This window comes from Oculina patagonica, chromosome 4 (genome assembly GCF_052425735.1).
Source record: "Oculina patagonica isolate OP01 chromosome 4, crgOcupat, whole genome shotgun sequence".
NCBI lineage: Eukaryota > Metazoa > Cnidaria > Anthozoa > Scleractinia > Oculinidae > Oculina > Oculina patagonica.
Window position 1 is genome coordinate 36,836,523 of NC_135761.1, and position 26,692 is coordinate 36,863,214.

Sequence of the window (26,692 nt, forward strand, 5' to 3'; positions counted from 1 at the left end):
AAGAGGGAAGCTAAAGCAAAGCACAAAGAAACCCAGATGGAACAGGATCTGACGCCCACAGAACAAAATGTTACTAACATTGTCCGTTGTGAATTATCTGCCGTAGAATGCAAGGATGAAGATAACAGTGACCTCACCACACAGCACCAGCTTCACTATGAATAATTGGTTCTGGGGAGTTTGGACACTTAACTCATTTGTAATTTTAGTCTCAGATTCAATTTCATGACAAATGCCTCCGGTTTACTTTTGGCATACTATTATGTATTCAGTGTTATTATTCATGAAATTGTACAAATCTATGTTTGTTCTTTAAAGCTGCATTTATTGGTCATCTTAACAGAGTGCAGTAAAAGAAACAGCATGCTAGTAATGCAGTGGTTTTAACTGACCTGAAAATTATTGCTGCATTTGCGGACAAGTTCATTGTAAAGTCGACGTTTGTTCATAATCATCTTCACCATCTTAAAGTGATGGAGTTTAAAAGGAAGAAGAGAATGGAAGAAAAGGTAAGGAAAAGTAGAAAAGCAAAAGAAAAGTCATATGACCATTATCCTTGGTTTGATCTATGTGAAAATGCAGCTGGGAAAGCTCCATGTGCTACTACTGTTTAGCGATTCTGAATTGAGTTTTTTTTAGAACTTTCCAACACTGAAGAGAGAGAGATGTTTGAGGGAAAGCATCCAAGATGTTGAAGTTATTGTCAATCAAATTATGCCCCCTGAAGACGAACCACTGGCAGACATTGAAGCGGACTCAGCAATTGGAGATGAAAACAGAGAGACTGACCCTGATCACCTCAGTGGGGCAGTATGAAAGGCCAGATGTGAAAGACAAATTGAAGTTAACTTATGAAGGAGAAAAATAATTAATTTGATTTCTTTGTAGTGATGTTGGACCTGGCACTCCAGTTAAGAATTGACAACAACAAAAAGCTTGACAGATGCACGAGACATGGCACTCACAAAATATTTGTCATCACTGCCATGCTATTCAACCTTGGAGTGCATTCTTTATTATAGTACTTGCTAAGCGGAAGCATTTTAAGGTGTCAGTGTCTACAATGTAAAGACCAGCATTTAGTCCCTTAAAATACCCTAACCCTTATCTTGGGGTAAGTCTATTTTTAGGGGTACGAGACTGTGTGGACTTCTGGACAGACCACCACGCCACTATTGCCATATCAAAAGAGGATTATTTGTTGATCATGCTTGTTTAATTGTCAGAAGGCATTTTCCGTCTAGAGCATTTTCTGACGATTGTCTTCCATCTTTCTTCAAGGTATGTTAGAATTATTCCCATCCAACAGCTCAGATTTTGCCACAGCCATTACCTCTCAGATTTTGCCACAGCCGTTACTCTCCTTTTCAAGACACTTTGACGTGAAATACAGTGCTAAAGGACATACCAGACATACTGAAGAGGAACACAATGCTGTATATGGACCCCATTAGAAAAATTCTTCTTCAGTCTTAGGGCCAGTCGTTTCATGACACAACTGCAGATGAAGTCAGAAAGTCAGTCTTCTCTGTCATCCGACCTGCGACTTTGCTACCCATGAAGTAAGCCAGTGGAAAATTTTTACAAATGTAAGTCCTAGTTATAAGTCTCGTTATTTCATCTCAGGTAAGACTTCACCTAGGCGAAAAGAACAACACATTGAGGAATCCGACTCGGATGACGAACCACTTCAAAGGTTGGTCGATCAAAAGAAGCAAAACAAAAGGAACACTTCCGATGAGCACCTTATGTATCAGGAATACATAACTCAGCGAAACGAAAAGATAAAGGTCAATGATGGGGAAAGGCAGGCTAAGTCAAAGGACGACCCAACAGGAGTACCAGAAGAGAAACTTCCGTTGGAGAAAGGGGAAAAGGTGACGGTTATTTTACCATCAGTAACCAGAGGTACGGCAGACACAGTTGGTAAATCAAATGAAGACCGGGAGCCTGAGCCTCAAAACAGTGAGGAAGCGATGATCATGACAACTGGGATAGTGTACCCTTGGAAGACATGGATGGTCTACTATCAGACGAAGATTCGGATGATGGGAACAAGCTTCATCGAATTTCTCAGATAGAATCAGTTAAATTTATCATAATTACTGTGATTTGCAGTGGTTGTTATTAATGTAGGAAATCTCTAGCTCATGCAAATTGAATAAAGTGATATGACAAACCAAGGTGATATATTAAAGGAGTTACGCCTTTCGCCCATGGAATAATAATCCATAATAAACAAAACTAAAATAAAAGCTATACAAAATACAGGCAACAAAAGCCAAAACGATGGACTTTAGGAATCACTCAGATGAATTTGCTGCTCATGAACTAAATAAAAGATATTGGAGCTTAAATTTTTTTCTTGTTTTATAGTTATCGGTACTTCAGTTTCTGTTTATATATTAGTTTGTTGCAAAGCTCTTTAGAATATTATAAAATCAAAGCACTCGTGACTTTGCTTTACATGTTTGTGCATGAACTGATTGTGTCTTTTTTCCCAGAATGTAATCAATAAAGGAAGTTGTGGAATGTTTGCAAGCAAGTACCACAGAATCATTTAGATTTTTGGCAGAGAAAGTAACATCTGTGAAGGCCAGATTAACAGCTGTGGAAACAGCTGTTTGCCTCATCCCACCATCAATTGAGCCATCTTCAAGCTCACTGATTGGAACTCTGTAATTTCCGCCAGGGCTACCCACTTTACCCAGCTTTATAAGCGATAATTCCGTCAACCAGTCCATTCCCACTAGTATCTCTGCACAGAGTTCAGCTTCAACATCATTTCCTCTCCCAATGCAAATGCAGAACTTAACACATCTAATTAAGGCATCTACAATGCATCTACTGAATCCACAAATAACAACACACATTTGCGATTATCAAAGTACAACAACTTGTCTTCCAGCACCCACCAACAGTATTTCGCTCCTTGTTTCTAATCTGCCACTTGATAAAGCTAAAAGGATAAAAATTAGTCGCTTTAAGGCACAGTCACAAAGAAAGTTCACGCATAAGAGTCGAGGAATTGTTTTTTCAATGATGAACTGGCTAATTCTAATACCAGTAGTCAAGCTGGAAAAACCAAATGAAAAAAATTGTGTATAGTCAGTAACTCTACCAAAATACTATCTTGTGGAAAATAACATGTTGTGGTAAGCATTGTATCAGAAGATCAAAATGATGATTTTACAAAATTGTCGTATATTTGCAAAGCTGCAGATGCTCTGAACACATGTAGCTTCAATTTCGCTTGAGCACGACTAACATCATATTATGGCCTAGATCTCTGTTTTTAAGGGTGAGTGACTGCAACAGCCAAATATGTTTACACAGAGGAAAATATATTTTGATTCAGTAGTGTAAGACTGAAGTAGTACATTAAGATGGTCAGCTGATAATTCCTATTTCTTTTTAGCATTAGCTGCTGCAGTATTTCCACAAACACCTGGAGAAGAGACTTTTGTGGAAAAGGAAATTTGAGATACAATAAACTTGAAATGCTGTGAAATGAGACGCAAGGAAAATGAAGCAAAAAATTAAGCATCCAATAACTGAAACGTTACATGAACCACATTATCAGTGATTCATTGAGAATAATTTGATTCAGAAAATTATAGAATTTAAAGGAAATATGGACTTGTACCTCTAGCAGATGCCTTAACAACTGTCACTCTTCCATACAATTCACAATGGAACTAGCTTCTGACAACAAGTTACCATTTGTTGGTATGGAAATACTAAAGAAAGGTCACCAACTGGAAACCAGTGTTTACCGGAAGCCAACAAATACCGACCTACTGCTCCATCACCAAAGCCATGTCGACAAAAGGTACAAGAAACCCATCATAAAAACCATGGTAAACCGTGCTTTTCATCTGTCATCTACATGGGAGTCTTTAGTGACTGAATGTGATCGCCTGAAGCTGATGTTTACGAACCTCAAGTACCCTGTAAGCCTAATTAACTCAACCATTTCTCACTTTGTCACCTGAAGCTGAAGCATGGGCCTCACCTTACAACTCAGGAACAAAAACAGTGACAGGTGCTCAATCAAGACATTTCCACTAGTTCTACAACTTTGCTCAGCAAGTCCACATTTCCAGTTATGAAAACCAGCCAGGACCAAACTATTTTAAAATGCCAAGCAAATGCAGAAACTTCAGCATCATGTGTGAAGCAGTGCCTTGGCAAGTTAACTACCATATTTAAGGGGAAGTAACAATGGTAAAGTGGCCAACACAACATTAAGCTATGTTCATCATTACTTTCAGAACAATGGACTACCTTCATGCTGACAACTGCTATGGCAGAACAAAAACAACTATTTTCTTTGGTACCTGGCTTGAAGAGCAATAAATCAACTTCACGACTCAATCAGTTAATGTTTTTAAAAATTGGCTTCCTAAACCCCCAACTGAATCTAGTAGGTGACCAAACAGTCAACAGAAAGCAATGCATGGAACCATAGTTCAAGTTCTCATCGTCCCTGCCACCATTTCATACAACAAAAACATGACAGGTGTCTACTTGAATAAACAAAGAGAAATTACTTTGCTGTGGGCCCTTGGCCACACAAAAGGTGCCATTATTAGCCATGGTTCCTGGGCAATATTAGCATTGTGAGTGCCTACATCTTGGAAACTGAGGTAGAGAATCTTCGCTCCAGAACTCACCTGCAGTTTAGAGTCAAGTTGGTGCGCATCAGTAAATAAACTTGTACAAACTTTATAACACTAACTTATACCAACACAACTTTCCAGCTACCCAATGAAATATTGCAGAGTTTTTTTCAAGGAAATCAGTACACAGCAAACATCTGTTCCAATACACTTGTTAATCAAAATAAATAATATTCATAGCAACACTTGTTATAGCAGAGAGAAGGAAACAAGCGATCAACATGAAGTGGCTCTCCACACAAATACATTTCATGACAATTCAAGTGAAAATTCTTAATTCCATGAATGCTCATTGCATTAATGACAAATACCAACAAGAGTAAGATGTGGCCACACCAGTCAGTTTAGCCTTAACTTTTAAACTGACAATTTTGAATTTTTCGTAACTTAGAATTTGACACTGACTGCTGTCCTTCCTATACTTGTTATTAATTACGTAATTGTACATATTGTCATTTTATGTATTCATTTATTCGTTTTTTCAGATATAAGCAATCTTGCTACTTTAAATTCAAGGTGAAATACAGGTTATTGTCTTGCACTGTATTGTTGTAAAACATAAGATGACATGCAATAAGTGCAGAAAACTTCATATGACAAACATCTGATAACAACATGTAATCAGAGTCCAACAATAAAACTGGCCTGCGCCCAACAATGGCAGAACCAATGACTCACTAAATCTTTGGGATTCAATATAGAAAAAGCTAGAAGAGGAAAAGACAGCTTTAAAGAGTAAAGAAACAAGAAGTGACACTAGAGCAGGTCAGTGAGATGTATGATGACCTTGCAACAGCAATCAATCAAGTTCATGAACTAGAGCAGCATACAAGCTCACAAAATATATATCTACCAATGGTTATTTTTTTCTGTACTTACAAAATAATTATTGAATAAACTTTGGAAAACTAAGCAAACTTGTTAGTTTTTGATAAAATAACAATTAAGTTCCAGTATACTAAGGATTGGTTTTTCCTTCCAATACTTTAATATTGTCCACCTGATGTGTGAACTATCTGAGGTTAAATCGAGCTTTTGTTTGTGTTGCCGTTACTCGTCACAACAGCACAGGAGATACTAAGTAAATTTAAATTTTAAGCGAGATGAGAATGTTTCTCATGATGTTGTGCTTTACGCTTTTATCATGAAGTTTGGTTTAGCGCTTGTGTGTTCCATTGCTCGTGAAGTTCCATCTCTGCGAGTGTTCCCAATTGATGTCCGTTGTCAAGTTGTGATGATTCTTTGCCCACACATGAGTGAAGATGATGGTGATACACTGTTCCAGTGCGTTACCAGTTTGCCTGCTTCCAAGTTCCCACATACAACTGAGTCTGATGCATTCCGCATTTTCACACCTGTGTGATTGTGCAACCCTTGTAAAACAAAGTTGATTTTACCGTAAACACCCGTGGATAAGCCGCACCCGCAGATAAGCCACACCCTGAGTTTAACACCTCAAATGTTGGGAAAAAAAGTTTTTTGAAAGTAAATCAAAGAAAATCCAAAGTCGAGTCAAAAATCCAAAGTTGAGTCTTTAGGAAGTCCTCTTCATTGTACGTAAACTCAGTGAAAATTGAAACAGATTTATACTTCAGTCTTGCCCACAATTTGAGCTCTTTAATATAATGAAAACGAACTTTGACATATTATAGGTGATCTTTTTCTAGCATTTGTTGACAGGTATTTCTTCATTCAACACAGTTTTTCCATGGATTTTTGTGTGACAACAACAAGAACTTGCGTTTGCCGAACGTTCGTAGCTTAGTAACCAGGCATTTGATCGGACGCAAAATATGGGACTGGGGCGAGAACGTAAAGCAAAACAAGATGGTGATGGAGGCGTTCGGGTTTTGTGGCTATCATATCGACAAAATAAAGAGATTTGGGAGCCATCTATTGGAAATAAACTCGTTGCATGAAGAGTTTCCTAATCAGTTCGACAAATTTTCCAGCAAAGTGCAAAATGAAAAAGAAACAATAGGCCATCTTACGCGTGAATACTCGTGGTATTTCTCACTCATAAAGTATCAATATTACTGTTAAAGTTATAGGCTATTGTCGACTCTGGAAAGTAGAGGAGCTGTCAAACTTGCAGAAGTAATGACCTGTACTCTCTTGTAGTTTTATGTTATATTAATTTACATAATTTTCCATAAATTAGTGTCAGTTCACAAAAATTTACAGCACCTTTTCCGAATGTTCCCGCAGATAACCCACACCCCCGATTTCGATTTTGGAAAAAAGGTGCGACTTATCTGCGGGTTTTTACGGTAATTGTTCGAGTTGCTTGATTCCGATTCGCTGGCTCATGACAGTTGATTTGGAATGGCTTCCTGAGTGCGCAGTAAAAATTGCAACATTCAGCCATAAACAAAAAAGAAATTGGGTTTTCTTTTCTATACTAAACAGGCTATGCGATTCAAGGAAAATCCTGACTCGTGAATTCCGTTAAATTTTACTTGAAAACCGATATCGCACGAATCGCGATATCGGTTTTTTGCGTGAAATTTAACATGGAATTCCCTCATCAGGTAGTGGATTTTCCTATAAAATCATATAATTTTCGAATACCATTTGTAACTGAGACTTTCAGTATACAATTTAGAATAAAATCAGTGGTTATAAAAGGCGTTTCGATGAATCGCGGTTCATCATTATCATTTGATTCATCGAAACGTCATTTATTATCGCTGTTTTTTATTCTCATTTGTAACTGGGAACGCAAACAAAGTGTTGTTGTTGTTTTAGTTTTTGTTGATGCAAAGAGGGTGAGAATCTTTTGATATAAATCAGCTTAAATTGTTGGCTAAATGTGCCATTTATCTTTGAGGTTGTTCTAATGACGCACAAGAGGAGTTTAGTTATTCTGTTGGAATGGGGTGCTATTTTGGAGACCAAGCACACCACCCCACTTGGGGGGGGGGGGGAACAGGGAATGTAGACAGCAGCAAAACAAGCGAGAAAAGACACTAGATCACTATTCAATATTTACCAACCTTCAGGGAAGACGAAAATAACGTGCAACTTGACTAACTTTGCTCCTTTACCCAGGCCCCTGCTTACGACTTTTGTCAAACCGACCCCATGAATACCAACACGAGAATATCAACCGCCAGTTACAAAACTTCAAAGTTTCAACATTTCAAACCTGTAATGTACAAAACAAAAGTTTCAACGTGATGAAAGAAAGGCTAGGGATGTAATAAACCACGCAAGAAAGGCACTAGAATGAATTATCATCAAAATCTTCAAGATACAGGTGTGATAAGCTTAATTTTCACGACCGACTTTGCTGGCCAACCCGCGTGTTTTTATAGCTCGACTGTTTTCAAGCAAGACATCACTCTTAAACAAATTTCTCAAAACAAATCGCGAATTATGGACCTTTGTTCTTAAAAAAAAAACGATCACTTGATTTAAGGTGACCGTTTTTTATTTAAGAACAAAGGTCCTTAATTCGCGATTTGTTTTGAGAAATTTGTTCTTAAAATAAGATTTCTAGGATTTCTAGTTTAAGAGTGTACACTCACATAAAGCGTACAATTCCAACCACAAATGCCCAGAATGAAGCGAATTTTGTACCAAACAAATTAATTAACCTACCTTAGTTCTGTCTGGTTTATTAGCAGCTTTATAGTGCTACGAAAATCTGCAAATGCTCACTGTGCAGACTGTGATTTGCTCAGGGTTCCTGAAAGGTGAAAAGTCATATTTCATTTTCATCTTATCGGAGGCTCTACAGTATAAATACTTGAATGACCGATGCCTCAGCAGTCTTTGAGTCATGTTGAAGCACTGGAATGCAGAAAAAGACGAAAACATACATAAAACTTACCTGAAAGGCGAACACACTGCGAAACATCACACCTCAAGTTGCTCAACCGAACAAAATGCTATTGTACTTCGGCTCTGCAGGTTGAACTTCGTGTAAAACGCACGAATATTCTCTCCGATTAATCTAGAACCCAGGCTTCGTTAACTCTTGGGCATTTCTCGCTTCCTGCCCCAGAGCCATTCTTGTGTCCTTTGTGCATACTGCATAAATACGCTGTTGATTTGGTAATTTATTTTTACAAACTTTGTAAAAAAAATTACTTGAACTAACAAACGAATTATTTTGCAACAAAAAAAATACCAATGAGAGCTATTTCAAATAACACTTCAAAATGTTCGTTTTAATAGAGTGGGAGGGACAGGAGGGCATATCTCCCTCCTCCCTACTTTTTGAGCTACATTTTCTCCCTCCTCCCTTTTTTTTTTTTTTTAACCAAAATTTCTCCCTCCTCCCTATTCTGTACCTCCCCTCCTCTTAATACTAATAAATGATTTTTGTTGCAAAAAAGAAATCGACTTTTTCCAATAATTCGCTTTTACTAGTAAGTATTTCAGAATAACTAGTACATACGCAAGTGACCATTTTTATACTAGAGACGAATTACCCGTCCGGGCGAGCTTCGGCAAAAATTTTGTTGCTCGTCTGGTTATGCGACTCTAGTATAAAGACGTGCACAAGACGAGTTACCCGTCTAGACCAGCTACTTCTCAAAATGCTTCTTGAAAGACGGATAACGAAAGGAAGCTCGTCTAGACCCGTAACTCGTCTTGTATCCGTCTTTATACTAGAGACGCATAGCCAGGAGTCTGTTTACGTTTTTTAAACGAACAAAAAAATTTTGGACAAACTCGTCCAGATGGGTAACTCGTCCCTAGTTTAAAAACGGCCAATCTTGCAAAAAAGCAAAACGGCTATTTTTCAAAATTTTGCATTTATTACTCAAAAACGTTACAATTACTAATAAACTCGCGATATTGCAAAAACAGTCGATTCTTTGTTGCAAGATCACGCGTTTACTAGTAATAATTAGGTACATACAAGATAATTTTCTCTTGGTACTTACCAGTAAATACGAAATCAAAAAAAAGTCGATGTCTTTTCTGCAAAAAATCCACATATTAGTAAACACATATGTTTAACTACTGTTTGATTTTATATGATTTTCACTGGTAAGTTTTATCAGTTCTAGTAAAGTTTTATATCAAGTTTGGATGAATTATCTGATGACCCCTGTTGTTATGAATACCATATGGACAATGTATGATCGGACGATCATATGCCGTACACTTTCGCTAAAAGAGCCCTTTTTTCTTAGTTGTCAGATGCACGTTTTGTTTTTCCTCTTTAGTTTACACTGAACAACGCCTTTTATGCTAATGTTATTAAGCGTTGTATTACCGTATTTATTCGATTAAGGAGGCTCGATGTAGTTTTTTTACCCGAAGGGTGGTTGTTTTGAAAATTAAAATTATCTAGGAAGCCAATGTCCGATATTTGCCAAAATACACCATAATGATCAAATATGACCAAATTTTAATTTTTTACTCGAGACTTTGTCACAAAGGTTACCATAGTAACGATTGACGTTTTCTTTTGTTCTCAAACAAGCTTGATTTTCTAAAAACTACATCGAGCCTCCTTAAGCGCCCAACCTCAAATAAGCGCCCACCCTGTAGGTAGGAAAAGTTAATAAGCGCCCAGCCTCTAATAAGCGCCCACCCTCGAAGTCCAAAAATTTAATAAGCGCCCAGGGCGCTTAATCGAATAAATACGGTAACTTACTGAGTAATTTTGTTTTATGGTGAATTGTTTGTAATTTTTAAGAGCCCGACAGCCCACCCAGAGATTTAAAGTTGTTTATCTTAGTTCAGAAAAAATCTCTCGGCTTTGATCGATAGCTTTCTTCAGTGGATATGTTTGGGTTAGTGATCGAGTTAAAGATGTATATTTTAGAGTTTAGCTCATATAAGAAGTTTCTAAGTTTAGTTTTGTTGGTTATTTGATTATAACTTTCGGTTAGTTATTTTCGCAAAAATTGGAAAGGGCATATTTCGGGGGACATGATTATCACGCTTTAGCTAAAAATTTGCCTTAAAAACATTAAAATATTTACAAAAAAGTATATATATATAAGTAAAAATAAATAGTTAAGGGTTTTGGCTGCATGAAATAACTGTAGGGTTAAAAAGGGTAGGCAGCCAGGCCCAGTGTTACAATTATGTCAGTACAAATTTAGGTGAGAACTTCTTCACTAGCTAGTCCATATTAGTCAAACATAACGCGTGCATGACTGGCAAGTAAAACTCCGATCTAAACCTTAAGAAATATGCTCTTTTAAAGTATTCAAATTCGAAAAAATTGTGGAGACGAATCAACTTTAGAGTAGGCGAAACATGTCAGATCGTGTAGACGAATCGACTTCACTGCAGGCTGATGAACTTGAAGGCGAAACATCCGACATTCGGAACTTCCCACCTACTTGTAACTATGAAGAGGGGGAGAAGTTAGGAAAAGTACTGAAAAGGTAGTTCTGTTTCTATAAAACGAAGGTCGATGATTACGGACATTCTACAGGGCATTACAATTTAAACAAACGCAACCTGGAACATAGAAAACTTAAATGTTATTTTCATTTCGACCATATTAGGATAAAAGTTTTCAACAAGTTGTATGATCCAGGCGCTCAGAGAACGTGCAGTTATATCACGGAAAAAGAGCGAAGAAGAAATATTAAAAGAGCTTTTGCAAAACAGAATAAGACGACAGCTGTAAAATGTTTAGCAAAGACGGCTTAATTCTTAACGTCCAACATCCGTGCAAATTCAAACAGATATGACAGTTTGAAGAGCGCGAGGAACGACAACTGAGCGGAACTGTCCTATTTTACATTCCTTTCCCAAGTTCCCCGTGTCCGAGAGAAGCAACTGAGCAAAGCAAGACAACTGATCGGTTTGTCAAAATGGAACGGTAATTTTCGGTCAGACTGGTCAAAGTGGACCACTTCCAAAAGTGGTCCCGACTATTCCGGTCGCTCCAAACCAAAACGGACCTTTCCATTTCACGACAGACCGAAATTTCCTAAATATTTGGTTTAATGGGAAGAACCCTACGCCAAGTCTTTCGACAAAACACTTGACTCCCACAGTGCCTCGACCCAAAGGTATAAACGAATGCTAAGGGCTGTGTACGATAGAGAGGAGTGGGGAGGGAAATAGCATTACAAAGCATTGCTTCCGACCATGTGAGACTTTGCAGGTACTAGCAGAGGAATTATATGGAATATACAAGATCTTCATGTTCCTAAACGAATATGGTGACCCTTTTTTTATTTCAAAATTTAAGTTAGGCGAAGTTTGGGTAAAAATCTATGTTCAGTTCTATTTCAGGGTAATGACCTTAATGGGGTTTGTATGCGTACAAGCCTAATGGGATGAGGGCTACAAATTCAACTTCATTATAGAACGTTAGAGGGGTCCTGTGGTTACCATTCAAATGCAAGGCAAGGCAGGCTCGCGTTACTTATAATTATAATAATAATAATAATAATAATAATAATAATAATAATCGTATCTATAACAAAATTCTCGATTTTGATTGGTTCTACGCGCGCCTATTTGTCGCGTAATCGGCGCGAGATCACTGGGTGTCCATTACAGGTATCCAATTTGAGCAACTTCAAATTGGATACCTGTAATTGGACACCCACGTGAACTCGCGCGTCAATCACGCGCATATAAATGGGTTTTTTCGAGTCCCACTGTTTGTACAACCAGTTGAATTTACCATTGACTTTTTCACATTAAAAAAGATTCTCAAAGACTACCTAACCGCGAATTTTGTTATTGATACGATTAATTAGTAATTGGACCTCGTGTCGTACAATACCCGATTCCCTCTATAGCGCGCGCCTGCGGGAACGGTAGTTGTATTCATCAAAACATGCGCGAGACTCAGCAACGATATTCAGAGAGTAATCGTGCTCGTTATTTCAAATCGTCCTCGCGCTGCGCGCTCTGCCGATTTTCAAATTACCCGCCCGATTAATCCCTGAATTGTACGACACGAGGTCCAATTACTATTACTAATAATTATTATCATAATAATAATAATAAATAATTTTATTCTCGGAGAGTAGCAACTGATGTTTTCGAAAACTGGAGACGGCTATGTTTCTGGTTATAAAAACCTGTATCGAGGAGGATTTCCTAGTATGGCTGACACATTCAAGCTGGAAGCAGGTATTTGTGCAAAAAATGTAACTGAAGGGTAAATAAAGAGGTAATAAAATGGGAACTGGGATTGGGCAACTTTTCACTGAGAAAATGGTATTTGGGTTAATGTTAGTACCCATTGTCTAAATGAGAGTCTTCGGGTTTTTATTGCGCATGCTCTTAGGTCAAGGCGGAGGTACATTTCCCAGAACGGAAGTAAATCGAGGAAGTTAAACTATTTCTAACACACTATCGACGGAACTGGTCTTCATCGAAGTAACAAAAGTATCAATCAAGTTCAAAGCCCTGAAGCCCTGATTTTTTTTTTATCAGGCTTCTTTATTACATCCGAAGTTCATATGCAATCTTCGAAAATCTTCGGAAAAAATTCAGAAAATGTTCGAAAAAATTCGTACAACCTTCGGACAACATTTTGAATATCATTTCACTCCTCTGCACGGGAAAATATGAACTCACAATTGACCTTGCTCCCAATGTGTGGCTCCGATAGCTCAGTTGGTAGAGCGTCGCACCGGGCTTTCATGAGTGGTGATTATTGATTCTTCTTTTACTGGCCCAGTGGAGCGCAAGTTAAAAGAATGAGAATGGAAGCAGAAAAATGCAAAGCTGGAAACCACTGCTTCGATTATGAGACAAATCCCTGTTACTAAGTACTCCGATAAGAAATCATGCGGACCGCGTCAAAATAAAGTGTATGCATTCTTTCACACGTTGTGGAGTATTTGGTTTCACTCATTTCTTTTTCAGCAGGAAAAAGAAAACAATGTCAACAAAAACGGTTTGGATGATATTGATCATCTTTATTTTACTTTCGTGTCACAATCTATTTCAATCAAACAACATAAACTACCTTCCTTAGTTCTGAAATTCCGGGGGGGGGGGGAGGGCGGGGAGGAAGAGGGGACCCCCATACATAACTTTCACTGGTGATTTAAAAACAACACACTGACACATGAGCAGCGTTTGAGCTCATTTACATTCAAAAAAGCTAGGTTTATCACTTCAATATGCCAAAACCCCCCTCCCCCCACCCACCTTCCCCAAGTTATCATTTAGACATTCTGGAAAGCAGTTTGGGAGCATTATCTATTCGATAGAATCTGGGGCCGGCTTTGGTTTCATGCATGTAAACTTCTTGGCTCGGTCCTTAAAAGGATGAATAAAACTGTTTTCCGTATAAATTACAATCCGGTGAATACCTTTGTTCGTTATGTCGACACCTCCAAGAGACCATTACCCGGAGAGTGCAACTTCCGTATATTTTTGCAACAGCGTTTTCAAAAGGAAAGTTATTCTTAGCTAAGCCTTTCCCGCGAAACTTACTGCTTCCTATGAAGTCAGCTACTATGCTGTAAGAACACTCTTGAAGGGCCACAGGTTTATAAGCTTCAAGCGCTACCCTCTATAAATAAAGACACTAACTCTACTACTACTACTACTACTACTACTACTACTACTACTACTACTACTACTACTACTACTACTACTACTACTACTACTACTACTACTACTACTACTACTACTACTACTACTACTACTACTACTACTACTACTACTACTACTAATGTTGTCTAAGCCTCCGTCCACACTTATCCATGTAAATTTGAAAACGCATCTTTTTTTTTTAACCGGACAGGCCAAAAGGTCAGTGAAAACGGTACTATTTTACATAACGCTCATCAAAGTGGATAAAATTTAGGAATGTCGGTTAGATGATGTATTATTGTGAAATCGGGCAAAAACGGAAATTATTGAAATCACAGACGTCAAATTGCCATGTAATTTCTGTCAATAGGCAGCTGTGTGTATGCGTTGTAACTCTTGCTTGCCGGGCTAATGCAGACGGATAACAATTGTAGAAGGCGTTTTAAGATTTCTCCATTTTCAAATTCACCCGGCTAAATGTGGACAGGGCCTAAAAATAACTTTACTCGTGAAAAAGCCGTTTCACACGCAGTATGAAAGTTGTACACTCCGAGTAATGGGCTCCCGTATCCACTGGATAGTTTATTTATCAGAAGTAAAGCAATATCCGTTCCTGGAAGAAATTCAAGCCACGGGCCTCCTTTATCCTTCGCATATGGAGACTATGTCGACACGAGGCGCATATCCTGTGACTCGTATCTCCACCACAACCTCACCGTCACTGGCTTTCAACTTGATGACGTCATTCTCTTTAGTTTCGATTGTAACCCGCTTGTCACGTGCCTGACATATTTTGATGAACGGCAGATTACCACTGGTGTCCATGATTGCAAAGCGGGTTGGTTGACCTGTGGTGATATGGATATCATTATTTTCTGGCCTTAAGATTCAAATCTTTGGAAATACGAAATTCGTCTAATTAACAATTATTGCACGAGCGCTCGTTGGATATGAGTTGGCTACAACGATCTCATATTCAACAAGCGTGTACCATTTATAACTACTTTTAATCCATCGCTTCCTTACATCTCTAACATTATCAAAAGACATTTTCATTTACTCTGTTCTAACCGCTGCAAAACCGTTTTTCAACAGTTGCCTGTTTTTGCTTTCAGGCGCTCCCCTAACCTTCGCGATTTACTAGTGAAGGCCAAACTCCGTTCTAATTTGACTAATCCGCATCAGCAACTTCCATCCGGTTCTTTTCGTTGTGGAAAGAACTGCACCACTTGTCCTCATATTACTGACGGACTAACTACCTATACCTTCTTTTCTACTGGTGAAACGCGCCACATTCAATCTAACCTGACCTGTGACACTCAAAACCTCATCTACATAATTCAATGTAACTGCTGTAATTTACAATACATAGGAGAAACTAAACGACGTTTAAAAGACCGATTTAATGAACACCGCCGTACCATAGATAACCCTAACAGTAAATCTAAACCCACTAGAGCCGCACAACATTTCATTTCCTCGCCTAACCACACTGCTAATGACATACAACTAATCCCCATCGAAAAAGTCTTCTCCAACCGAGACTCAATCCGTAAGGCCAGGGAAGCTTTTTTAATTTTAAAAGGCAGAACACTTGTTCCCGATGGCCTTAACATACGCGAAGAAACCTATTACTTTGTTTACTTATACTATTTTGTTGTCATTTTTTAAGCTTAGCATATTTTGCGAGAACCATTCTCGTGAGCGGCGAGCTCTAGTTACGGACACTGTTTTCGCGTTCCGATGAGGTCCGCTTACGAGAGCTTTAACTGTATATTATATACCTGACAGGAGCCAATGGGCTCCTGTTACCTTATTGAAAAAACGTTGACCCGTGAAAAGCATAAACAACGATGCGACCCAAATGTCTGCTGGGAGATCGGACAAAATAATCCCCGTCCTTGTCAGAATAAACAGTTTGACACACAAGCTGCATATAACACACTCTTACGGTTCCAAAAGAAGAAAACATCGTGATAACTGACAGATGGAATATCACTCAGCTTGCCAATGCAGTTTACCCAGAATGCCATTCGGTCCTATCGTTCAAAGTTTATGCTTTTCAATTATCGTACGTAAACATACCAATCAGGGTAACATTACAACGACTAAATACGAAGCTGAAAAGAGTCAGCGATCAGTGTCTGTACCTGGTTTCCGATTCGTCATAATATCTTCCATGATAAGATGGTAAGCATTCGCTCCGCTGTTCTGTATAACAGTAAACGGTCCCTGGGCGCCCATGATAACATAATCATGAAGTCTGTAACAGTAAAGAAAACAACAACGAATTAAGCCATCAGGTAACTATATGCGGCACCAAGGGGTATGGTTTTTGAGCGGCTTTGGTCTGAAATAGCTATAGGATGTAGATTTTGACCGTTGTGTTCTTTAAAAGAGTATGGACTGTGCAAAGGTATAAAAAATATGAATAAGATAATAAAGTCAAGTCTGCGATCGAGCCTAGTGGCCCATCAGGCCGGAGCTATCCCGGTTTAGTAACATGGAGCGACTAGGGATATTTCTATACTCCCCCCCCCGGTTGGGATGCTTGTCTAACGCAGGGTTACCCCCAGCATTAAATTCGCTGGTACCCATTTATAGAACTGGGTGGGGAGAGGCACTGTGAGAGTAAAGTGTTTTGCCTAAGAACGCAACACAATGACCCCAGCTAGGGCTCAAAACCGGACCGCTCGATCCTGAGAGAGTCCAGCGCACTAGCAATTAGGCCACCGCTCCTCCCAGGCTCAAGGATAAACAATTGGACATTGTTTGTTGCAAGAACATGTAATTTGACGTAGACCTCGATCACATGCAGAAGGAATGAGTGTTGAGAAGTATTTGTTTTACGGCACCAGATGGTAAACTTAAAGAAAGTAGGCGGTCAACAGGAAAAACCATCATCGATACCAAGGTCTGTAAGGCTGAAAAATGCGCCTCTATAACAGTACATTAGGCGACAAAACAAATTGGACGCCGACCATCCAATAAACTTGTTATTTTTTCAATTTATAGCAAAAGCTTCTTCTTATGTGTTAGACATCTTACCCTTGGTGCCAGTGATCGCCGCAACAACAAAAACAACAAAAAAAAACAAAAAACCTCTGGCACCCAGGGTATGGTTATCTCAGTTGTGTCTCATAATTTATGTAAGAAAAACAGGAATCAAAACCTGCAAATAATTAAGAACATGCTAAGAATACAGCATTTAAATACACTAGCGTACCTGGATCCTTTAAAAATGGTGACATTCCTTACAGTGCCAACGCATTGCAACGCAAACTCTTTTGCATCCATTTCATTTTTTCGGTAGCAGAGTCTGCCAAGGCCATCGCGGTTGTCAAACAGGACACCAGCCACAGCTGAGGCTGAATTGTGTGCTTTAGGGATTGCAGCGCCCACGGACAGCATGTTTTCATCTGCTCCCAAATCTGCTACCAGATAGTCCTTGCTACGGCCTGCCTGGAAATTACCGTTGATGAACAGCACATCTTTCCCTGAGCCCGTGTTAATTGTTACCCTTCCAGTCGATGGATTCATTCTTGACAAATCGTCGATGCTGATTCTGTCACTCTCCGGTTCACACTTGATGTCTTGTATTGCATCTAGCTGTCTTGGTTCTCTTTCCCGTTTTACAGTTTGGTCTTTGGCGAGCCATTGGTTGAGATCCACATCGTTATACTGGGGTACTGCCTGAGTGTCAATCTCCACATTCCGCTGGTACTTTCCATATACTTCTCCAAGCTTCTCCCACCGGTTGATTCGGCGGGGGAATTCCGACATACGGAAATTTAGATACTCTTGGAATGATAAGGTGTCGATGTTAATAGTATTACCACAGAACTTAGATTCAGTAGGAACGCCCAAAAAGTCGTAAGGCAGATCCAACTTAAACTTGGAGTTGGTGGATTGAAATTTCCGTTTTCGTCCGAGGATCAAATAACGCTCGTCTTGATATTGAGCTGTCTTGGGATCGCATGGGGTGGTACCTGGAATAGTGCAGGATGGTTGCCAAAATTTGATGGGAGTGTTCGGTTGGATCTTTCTCTCAAGTAGCAGACCTGAGTTGAGCTGGTACAACCAGCCAAAACTGAAAAAGAAAATAAATAACGGTGCAAAAAATTTTGTCGTGGTCCTTTTAACGATGTGAAGGGCATATACTCACGCTATTGATGTTCGTACAATAACTGAGCTATTGCGTGCGTTGTGATTTGTTGATGCTTGTCATCTATTAGAGTACAGACGCATATATGACTTCATGAGGTGGTGTGACTCGTGCGCTTGATCAGAGTTCATAGTCCAAATCAATGTTGTCGGTAAAGTTGTTCAAAACTCGCGTGGTCACAACCGAACGGGGTTTGCCTCGGTGTAAGAACCTCTGATTTTTTCTTTTTTTGGAGCTTTTGTTTTCCTGCTCTGTATTGTTTTTGACGCTCTTTGTTGCTTTGTTCGTTCTTTGTTTTACGTCACCGGTGAGTTTCACAGGTTCTTACACCGAGGATGAGCCACCGAACGAAAAAGTTCAGCTAATTTATAAATCTACAGTGACAAACAATCCGCCAAGTATTGTTTACCGTTCGAAAACATTTAACCGGGCTAAAACAGTGAATGATTTGGGAAATAATCAAATTCTGTATGAAAGTTTTTATCCGATGTTGAACACCACAGCAAATCCACGAATGGCGGTTAGAGCGGTTTTTACTTAAGTGTCGAAAGTAAATTGCGTTTGCTTTTGGTTTTGCATTACTACGGTTAGTGATTGGCTTAAAAATCTCGCGTCACTTTCTTAGCCAATCAGAAAAACCAAAACCAATCGTGACTCGCTCGCGCACGTTTTCCCGCACTTCGCACCGGCTTCGAGTTTTGATTGGTTCACTGGATTTTCTGTGTCTTTGTGATTGGCCAGAATAATTACTTTGGTTTTGTTTTACGACACTCAATGAAAACTGCCCTAAACGCTATTTTAAAGTTTATTGATTTACACAAATTTCCAGATGGAATAAAGGTAACCGGCAGTTTTTTTCCATTGATGTTTTGTTTTCCTTTATTATTTTTTATTAAATCGGTTTAACAGTGCTTCGTAGTTACAGAAAACTTTATCGTGAAATGAAAAAAACAATTAGCTCACCGGTGACGGCATTGCTTTTAATGAAGTGTAATAAGTCTTCCGTTATTGTATAAAACATATATATTTAATTAAGTCATAGAATCTATTTGTTAAATATTTACGATGGGATTTCACATAAAAAGAATCAATACTTTTCAAACTACCAATAAGAGGTTATCATTGGCACAGAAACGAAATATCACCCCTGACCGCATAAAAACAAAAGCGAGGAATTGAAGTAAAGAGGAATGCACAGCTTGCAATGGTAATCTGGTGTGAATATGACTACGAAATCTACTAATAGTTAAAAAAGATAACCATATGCAACTGTCATCTATTTGCGAGGAAAAACGAACATATGCTCTACCGACTCACTTTCTTCATGCCCAAATATCACACTCTTTCATTCTAAAGTCAGGCCAACTCATCACTCACCTATGAGCCCCGGACTCTGTGAATCTTCCCAGCTGGTCTTGGTAGCCTTTCAGGTCATTGCGCGAGATATTCGTCAACGCGTTCGCCGTTTCAATGATCATATTTTTTGGCCAAATCAGTTTGATGATGAGTGGGGTAATCCAGAATACAATCCCAGCCACTCCGCTAATAGTTGACAGCACCTGTAGGCCAGTAAACAACGCGGCAGTGTACAAACTCAAGGCAACAACACAACCAACGATGCCAAGCACACTGTTCACCATCCCCATAGTGTTTTTATTTTTGATTGCGTCGTGCAGTCCCATTCCACTGACAACGATCCCAAGGATGTCCGAGATTATTCCAAGTGGTTTATATTTTGCTAGCTGTTTTACCTGCTTTTCCAAATTCTTTACCAAAAATCTTGCCGAGCCGTAGACATGCCAAGCACGGAGCGCCTTTGGAGAAGGCTTACTCGCCTCGGCTAGTTGTCGGAGTCCTTCAAAATCCGCTTTCCAAGCGTCCAAAATGTTTTGCCTGGCTCTGTCTATCAATGGAAAAGTGATTGATATGATTCATGTGCAGAACTACTGGCGTTGCAAAGTAAGTGTACATAGGCAATTAAATCATAGGTAAGGCTCTTCTCCTTCGGACGTACAAGCAAATTCATACCCCAACATCGTACAAGGAAGGGGAGAGGTGGTGAGATGGGGAAGTGAATATCTCTTATAGTAAGTCCGCGGTACAGCCTTTGCCTGGATTGTGCTTTAACTAAATAGAGCCAGCCGATGTTTTATATCCAGACTTTTGATTTCCTCTTCACAAAACACGAACAGCCGACTCGGATGTTGCGGACACTTGAACTTGCGTCAGCGAAGTTAATAGTCGAGTAAATTTTAGTTCGCTGATTACTGTCATGACACAACCACCCTATCTATACACAAACACTTGCATATACTGTTCTTATGTCTTACAATAGGAAACCACATGCAAAGTCCATAAAGCAGAAATTTTTTGAGACGAAAAAACGGGTGATGTTATACAAGAGACATCTGCGATGCTGATGATGCCAGGATCAAAAAGAATGGTACGTAAAAAGTTGTGACAGGCACACTTTTCTGTAGTTTCGGCATGTTTCATGTTTCCATTACAAAGCGTTTCCATAAGTTGCTAAGTCGATTTCTTAACTAATTTTAAAACAGCTTGGGCTGTCAGTGATAAACCTTGAGTTCTAACGTTACGGGATGTAAACACTTTTTTACCTTGATTTGCAACGCTGGCTTTGATTTCTTCTCGTAACTTTTGTTTGTCTTCATTCGTCTTTTGACTGGACTGCTGGAACTGCGACAGCTTTTCTTTTATGCCTTGCGAGACCGTGTCCAGATTCGTCTGTACTGACTCAATGGTGTTTTTAAAAAACGACCTGTCGGACTGCATAAGTTTCATAAGACCACCAGCTGCCTTGAACTCAACTGGCAAATCAGCAAGCATGGTTTGTACAGCAAAAGAAGCGAGCTGGTCACTCGCTTCTGAGCCTCTACCCAGTTTAGCCAAGCCCATGGACTCGAGCATGGAGACCTGTTCGAACAATGTTTTGCCCCGTGAACTGAAGTAATTTTGGGACTCTCCCCCATCAGTGCTGTAGGCTTGGATCAGGGATGTTATAACTTCATCTGTCGCCTCAGTTGTGGTGATTAGAGCCAAACTTGCGACCACCAAATTAAGCGCAATAGAGATCAGCATCGCTTTACCCCCAAACTGCTCTGTCAATCTTAAAATCGCTTGTTCCTAGAACGAAAAGTTACAATGATAAACATCGCTTAAACTTACAGGTGTATTCGGGTATTGCCCTACGTTGTCCTTCACAGCGGTCAAACGCAAAAGTTGACGTCACATCCAATCTTCGCCGCCTGGAACTTTCGACTTGAAAGTGGGCAAACTTTTGTAAGAAATTCTTAAAGAAATAGTACGGTGAAAAAACATTTCAAGCAGGGAAACTCAGTGGAGATGAATTATCAAATTTCCAATCCTTAAGCGGCGTATAACTTTAACTTTCCAGGGACGGCGTTAACTCTGCTTTAAAGCGAAAGTTTTCGGAAAATTTTAGACTTTGTATGAAATTTTTTGGCGGGAATTACACAAGAAATGCGCACGCACGCTGCGTTTGACCGCTGTGTTGTTTCCCATTGCCTCCATTTTTTGGGGGCGTTTTTTATAAAACAATTTTTCCACTCGCGCTTGTTGGATCTAAGATGGTTATAGCCAATTCGGAGTTACGCGCCTCGTTGGCTATCTAACATCTCATATCTAAAGCGCGCTCGTGGAATGTAATATAATACTCCCTCAACGCCTATTTAGGCTATAAACCTTTCAGGGGCGCGCGGGCGGAGGGTTCGAATCCTCCTGCCGTTCGTTCTTCTTTTTTTTAATGCCCTGAAAAAAAAATGTCCAAAATGCGAATATCCAATAATTTGTCGATGATTTTGAAAATAGCCTGCGCTTTCCAACGCTTAATACCTCTTTACGAACCAGAAAGAGTCGCAATTTTCAAAGCGGAGTAGACCCTGGGAACGAGGGTGTTGCGGCCATGTCCGTTACTAGGCAACAATAATAAATCACCGGTTGAAACCGGTTATCACTCCTTATTTATAACACCCCCCTCCCTCCCCAACCCAGAGCTTCGCGAGGCCCTGCGAGTCACGTATTACTAGTTAATTAATTACGTTCCTTCCTAGCATCGCTGACACATTTACGTTGAAAGCAGGTATTTGTGCAGAAAATGTAATTGAGGGGTACGTGAGGGGGTAAAATGGGAACTGGAGCTGGGCAAATGTTCACTGCCGAAGAAAATGGTGTGTGGATCAATGGGACTGAAAAAAAAATAGGAATTGGGGCTGGAATTTGGGATTAAGGGAATTTCTGGAAAAAAGAATGAAAATTTGTGCTGGTAAAACTAGGGATTTATAACCCACCTTTAGAATCGTCTTTATCATACCAATCAACAAGTTTTTGGAAGTTGATTGTATAATGAATTAAACGCTAAAAATTGACGACGTTCGACCGTCGACGTCATTCAGTTGGTGTTAGAATAAAATACATGTGTAAATATAGTAAAAGGGCTAAATATGTACATACAAACAATAGACAATAAGAATAAAAAGGCTAAAAATGGCTAAAAAATAACTTTGTGCGAATGGCATGCATAGTTGTAAAAGATATAATTAAAAACGTAAAGCAAGCGAAAAAGACGACGAGAATAAGAACATTAAAATACCTAAAAATATCTAAACAAATAATTTCGCGCGGAGCGAGTCACTCTGTTTGTTAAGTTTCGGTTTCAGAAGTCTTATAAAAGCATTTCAAAAATCAAACAGTCAAGCGCTTTGGCACTCCTTAAAATCTTAAATCTTTTCGATGTTGTGTGGCCCTTTCCAGGCTCTTTCACGTGATGTCCGATATATATATACCAGCCTGTAATAAGTCGAATTTACGGAGAAAGTAAACTGGGATATTCAACATTTTTCGTCAGAATTAAAAAAAAACTCTGCTGTTTGACAAAAAAACAACTTAATATTTACTAAGTTGTTTGACATTAAATACCTATTCGGACAACGACGTCGTTGGTTAGGTGCTAGAGTTTCCTCTAAATCATCTTTGTTCTTGTCCTTACGTTTACATTTAAGCACAATAGCAGAACTGAATCTTCCCAAGAAACATGTTTTCGCATTTGGAGTGACTCTTGAAAACGCGAACTTTCATTAAAACAGTAAGAATCTTTTATGTTTTATGTTAAATGTTAAAGTAAACCCTGTTCAGTAATCTGGTAGGATCTTAAAAATTTCTGAAGCTAATCGTTCACAATTGCCGCTCCTTACTACAGTCGAAGATCTCTTAACGGACACTCTCGTAAGTGGACAGCTCTACTAACGGCCGCCTTGTTTGAAACCCCGTTTTAACTCCCATACAAACACTGTATTTTTACATTCTCGTAAGCGGACATTCCCGTAAGCGGCCGCGGACACTTTCAGAGATTACGACTTAGACTTTTTCTTTGTTTTTAAGCTCCCGTAAGCGGACAACCCAAAGAAAACCTATTTACAACCTCTTCATCTTATTTTTATCAATGAACTTCACATCATCGTTCGTCACAATGATTTTACAGTAATTACAGTACTTTATTTCAGTGCTTGTTTAGTCGTCATCTACGTCCGTCCGGTTATTGTTAGCTGGGCAAGCTCCCTTAAGCGGTCATTTATCCCCCACACCTCTAGTGGCCGCTTACGAGAACCATTCTCGTAAGCGGTCAGCTCTAGTTACGGACACTTTTTTCGCGTCCCTAGGGTGTCCGCTAACGAGAGCACGGCTGATTGAAGTTTATTTTATTTAGTTTTGCCAAATGAATCCTAATGTTTGCAAAAGGAATGACTTCTATGGATCTAAATTACAAAACCATAGCTTCATTGAAACCAAATTTGTCTCCCGGGCGATAAAATTTAGAGTGACAAGCAAACGAGTTTAACCTTGAAAACTATTAAGCCCAGCAATTTTTCAAAAACCCAAGCAATCCGTTTCATTTTTCGTCACTTTTGGCCATTCGTACCTTCTTTTGTATCTTTTGTGCTATGGAAATGTCCCTTCACGGTTTTAAGAGGTTATTTTTATATTTTACTAAACTTGATGGTCATTTCTCATGCCTAAATATAGCTGAAATTTAATTTAAGTTTAATAATTTTGAGGTTTCCTTTCCATCGAGACAGCTGTTAAAGGTACATTTTCACTTAAGACATGAAAAGACATTATCGTGCTTGCCATAAGCAGATAAGAGGGTCTAAATGAAAGTACCTCGACAACACTAACACTTAATTTTTTGGCTGTGTAACACGAAACAGTCTAAAGCGAAACAGCGTGAGGTTGTTAACAGAATGGCCGCCGCTTTTTCGCTTTTTTAATTTAAATTGTCCGTGAAGAAGGACTTGGATTAATTACTATTCGAGGCGATGTTGGAGAAGATAGAGACTGTAACGAAATACGAAATGAAGATTTTACACGGTAAGAAAAGCATTTAATATTCATTGACGATTTTAAAAGCGGGCGAATTTAAAATTTTATAACATTCAGATGCGTTTCACCGACCCATTTTGTGGAAATAAAGTTTAAAAAGGTTTGCAAACCAACACAGTTTCATCGTCCCATCGGGAAGCAGTTAAAGAAGAGCTAAAAAGATTCAACCAGCAAGTTCTTTATGCATCAATAAATAAAGCAACAAAATTAAAAACGAATTCAAGGTTGCGGGCAGCTCGTTCAACTTTTCATAAATTTCTAATCGTTCACGTTTCCTACATTTAAAACAACTTGACTTCCAAAGGGCCTTGGTAAGTCAGTATATCTTTCAATTGTCATTTTTCATTTAAAATCCGTCTTTTCGTTCAATTTCGAGCAAATGACGGTTTAAATAAATCGTGAATGAAATGCAAAGGCGCACACAGAAGCTAAACAGTGCAATGTGGTTTCTTCCTTGCCAACAACTCGCTCAACTTTTTCTAATCGTTTACGTTTTCGAATTTTAAAAAACTTGACTTCCAAGGGCGCGTGTACGTCAGTACATCTTTAAGTCGTCATTTTACAATAAAAAAAATTGGCTTTTCCTTCAGTTTGGGGCATATAACGGTTTCAATAAATCGTGAATGAAATGCAAACTCGCACACAGAAGCCAATTTAATGTGGTGCAGTTGTCAATTATCCGCGTGTGGTGTGACCTATTTATATCACTATTCAATAAAAACGAGAGCCTGTCTTGTTGTTAAGTTTTGAACGTCTAGTAGATTTATACTAAAACAATTAGATTATTCGCTCTCGATTTCTATCGTGCGATAGTTGATGAGGGCGAAGAGCGAATGATCTAATTGTTAAATAGAAACACTCGTGAAACTTTAGAAGAACTCGAAAAAGCTGTGGAAACACTCGCCTATCGGCTCGTGTTCCCACAGCATTTCTCGTTCTCCCAAACTTCCACTCGTGTTTCTATTTAACAATTAGACTACGAGCCCGAGTTTTTTTATGAGCAAACCTCGTTGACTATCGCTCATAGAAAACGAAGGCGAGTAGTCTAATTGTTTTAGTAGGAACTCTACAGGATTGCAGTCCAAAACCTACAATATTGTGCACTTTGAAGATAAAAATCAAGAAAATTTACCGCTTATAGAGCTACACGCGCGCGCGCGACTGTCTTCTATCGGCGATTATAGTTCACCACTAAATTTTCTCCGATTCTGATTGGTTTAAATTGAACACGTGACGCGATAGTGCCCGTCCGCCGGAGGGCACTATCAGCCCATAGTGCCCTCCCGAGAAAAATGCCCGGATCGATAGTGCCCGCCCGCGACTTTTTTTGTAAACAAGCGTGCCTGCAGACAAAAAACCCAATCAAATGCACTGCATTTAGTGGGTTTCTTGTCTAGTTTCGTTTCGTTTGTTAAATTTCGGCTTTCAATTGAGTTTTTATCCTGAAAAGTAAAAATAATTCACGATGCTCGTTTTTGTATGTGCGCGCGGAAGAAAATTTAGTGGTGAACAATAAAGACAATAGAGTGTTTCTGTCTCGGAACTATTGGTCTGATAGTTGCCCCTTGGAAATTTGATGTTCTTAAAACTAGCATATTATCCCTCGAAGCTTCGCTTCTCGGGCTAATATTTGTTTTAAGAACATCAAATTTCCGCGGGGCAACTATCAGCCGATAGTTCCTCGACAGAAACACTCTATTGTTAAAATAGAAAACAGTGGGAGAACCAATCAGATTCGCGGATTTCCAATAGAACACAGCTGAGTTTCTACTAAAACTCGATAGAAACACGGAAAATGTTTTCTATTTCTTAATTGCCAAACGTTTTCAAATTGCAGGCCGATTCCATCCGCGCCATCCGCAGCCAGTAATGCCATTTAACAGTTACAGTGCTCTAATATAGCAATTTTTAAATAAAAAATTGGACTATTATTTTT

At 39.1% G+C, this 26,692-nt stretch overlaps 1 protein-coding gene and 1 pseudogene across 1 annotated transcript; one reads left to right on the top strand and one right to left on the bottom strand.

Annotated features, from left to right (window-relative positions):
• The window catches only part of LOC144648402 (uncharacterized), a 210,110-nt pseudogene that overhangs the window by 6,708 nt on the left and 176,710 nt on the right, over positions 1 to 26,692 (top strand).
• LOC144649823 (uncharacterized) lies at positions 14,492 to 17,496 on the bottom strand. Its single transcript, XM_078509421.1, has 3 exons — positions 17,401 to 17,496; positions 16,325 to 16,437; positions 14,492 to 15,022 (listed from the first exon to the last, which is right to left on the bottom strand). The coding sequence occupies exons 1-3, from the start codon at positions 17,469 to 17,471 to the stop codon at positions 14,817 to 14,819; spliced, it is 390 nt and encodes a 129-aa protein (XP_078365547.1). The 5' UTR covers positions 17,472 to 17,496; the 3' UTR covers positions 14,492 to 14,816.

Excerpts from the sequence above, each read along its gene's own strand:
- LOC144649823 (XM_078509421.1), bottom strand. The coding sequence starts at position 17,471 with ATGGATGCAAAAGAGTTTGCGTTGCAATGCGTTGGCACTGTAAGGAAT. Across the intron at positions 16,438-17,400 it reads ACCATTTTTAAAGGATCCAG|ACTTCATGATTATGTTATCA; the intron begins GTACGCTAGTGT and ends TTACTGTTACAG. Across the intron at positions 15,023-16,324 it reads TATGACGAATCGGAAACCAG|GTCAACCAACCCGCTTTGCA; the intron begins GTACAGACACTG and ends ATATCACCACAG.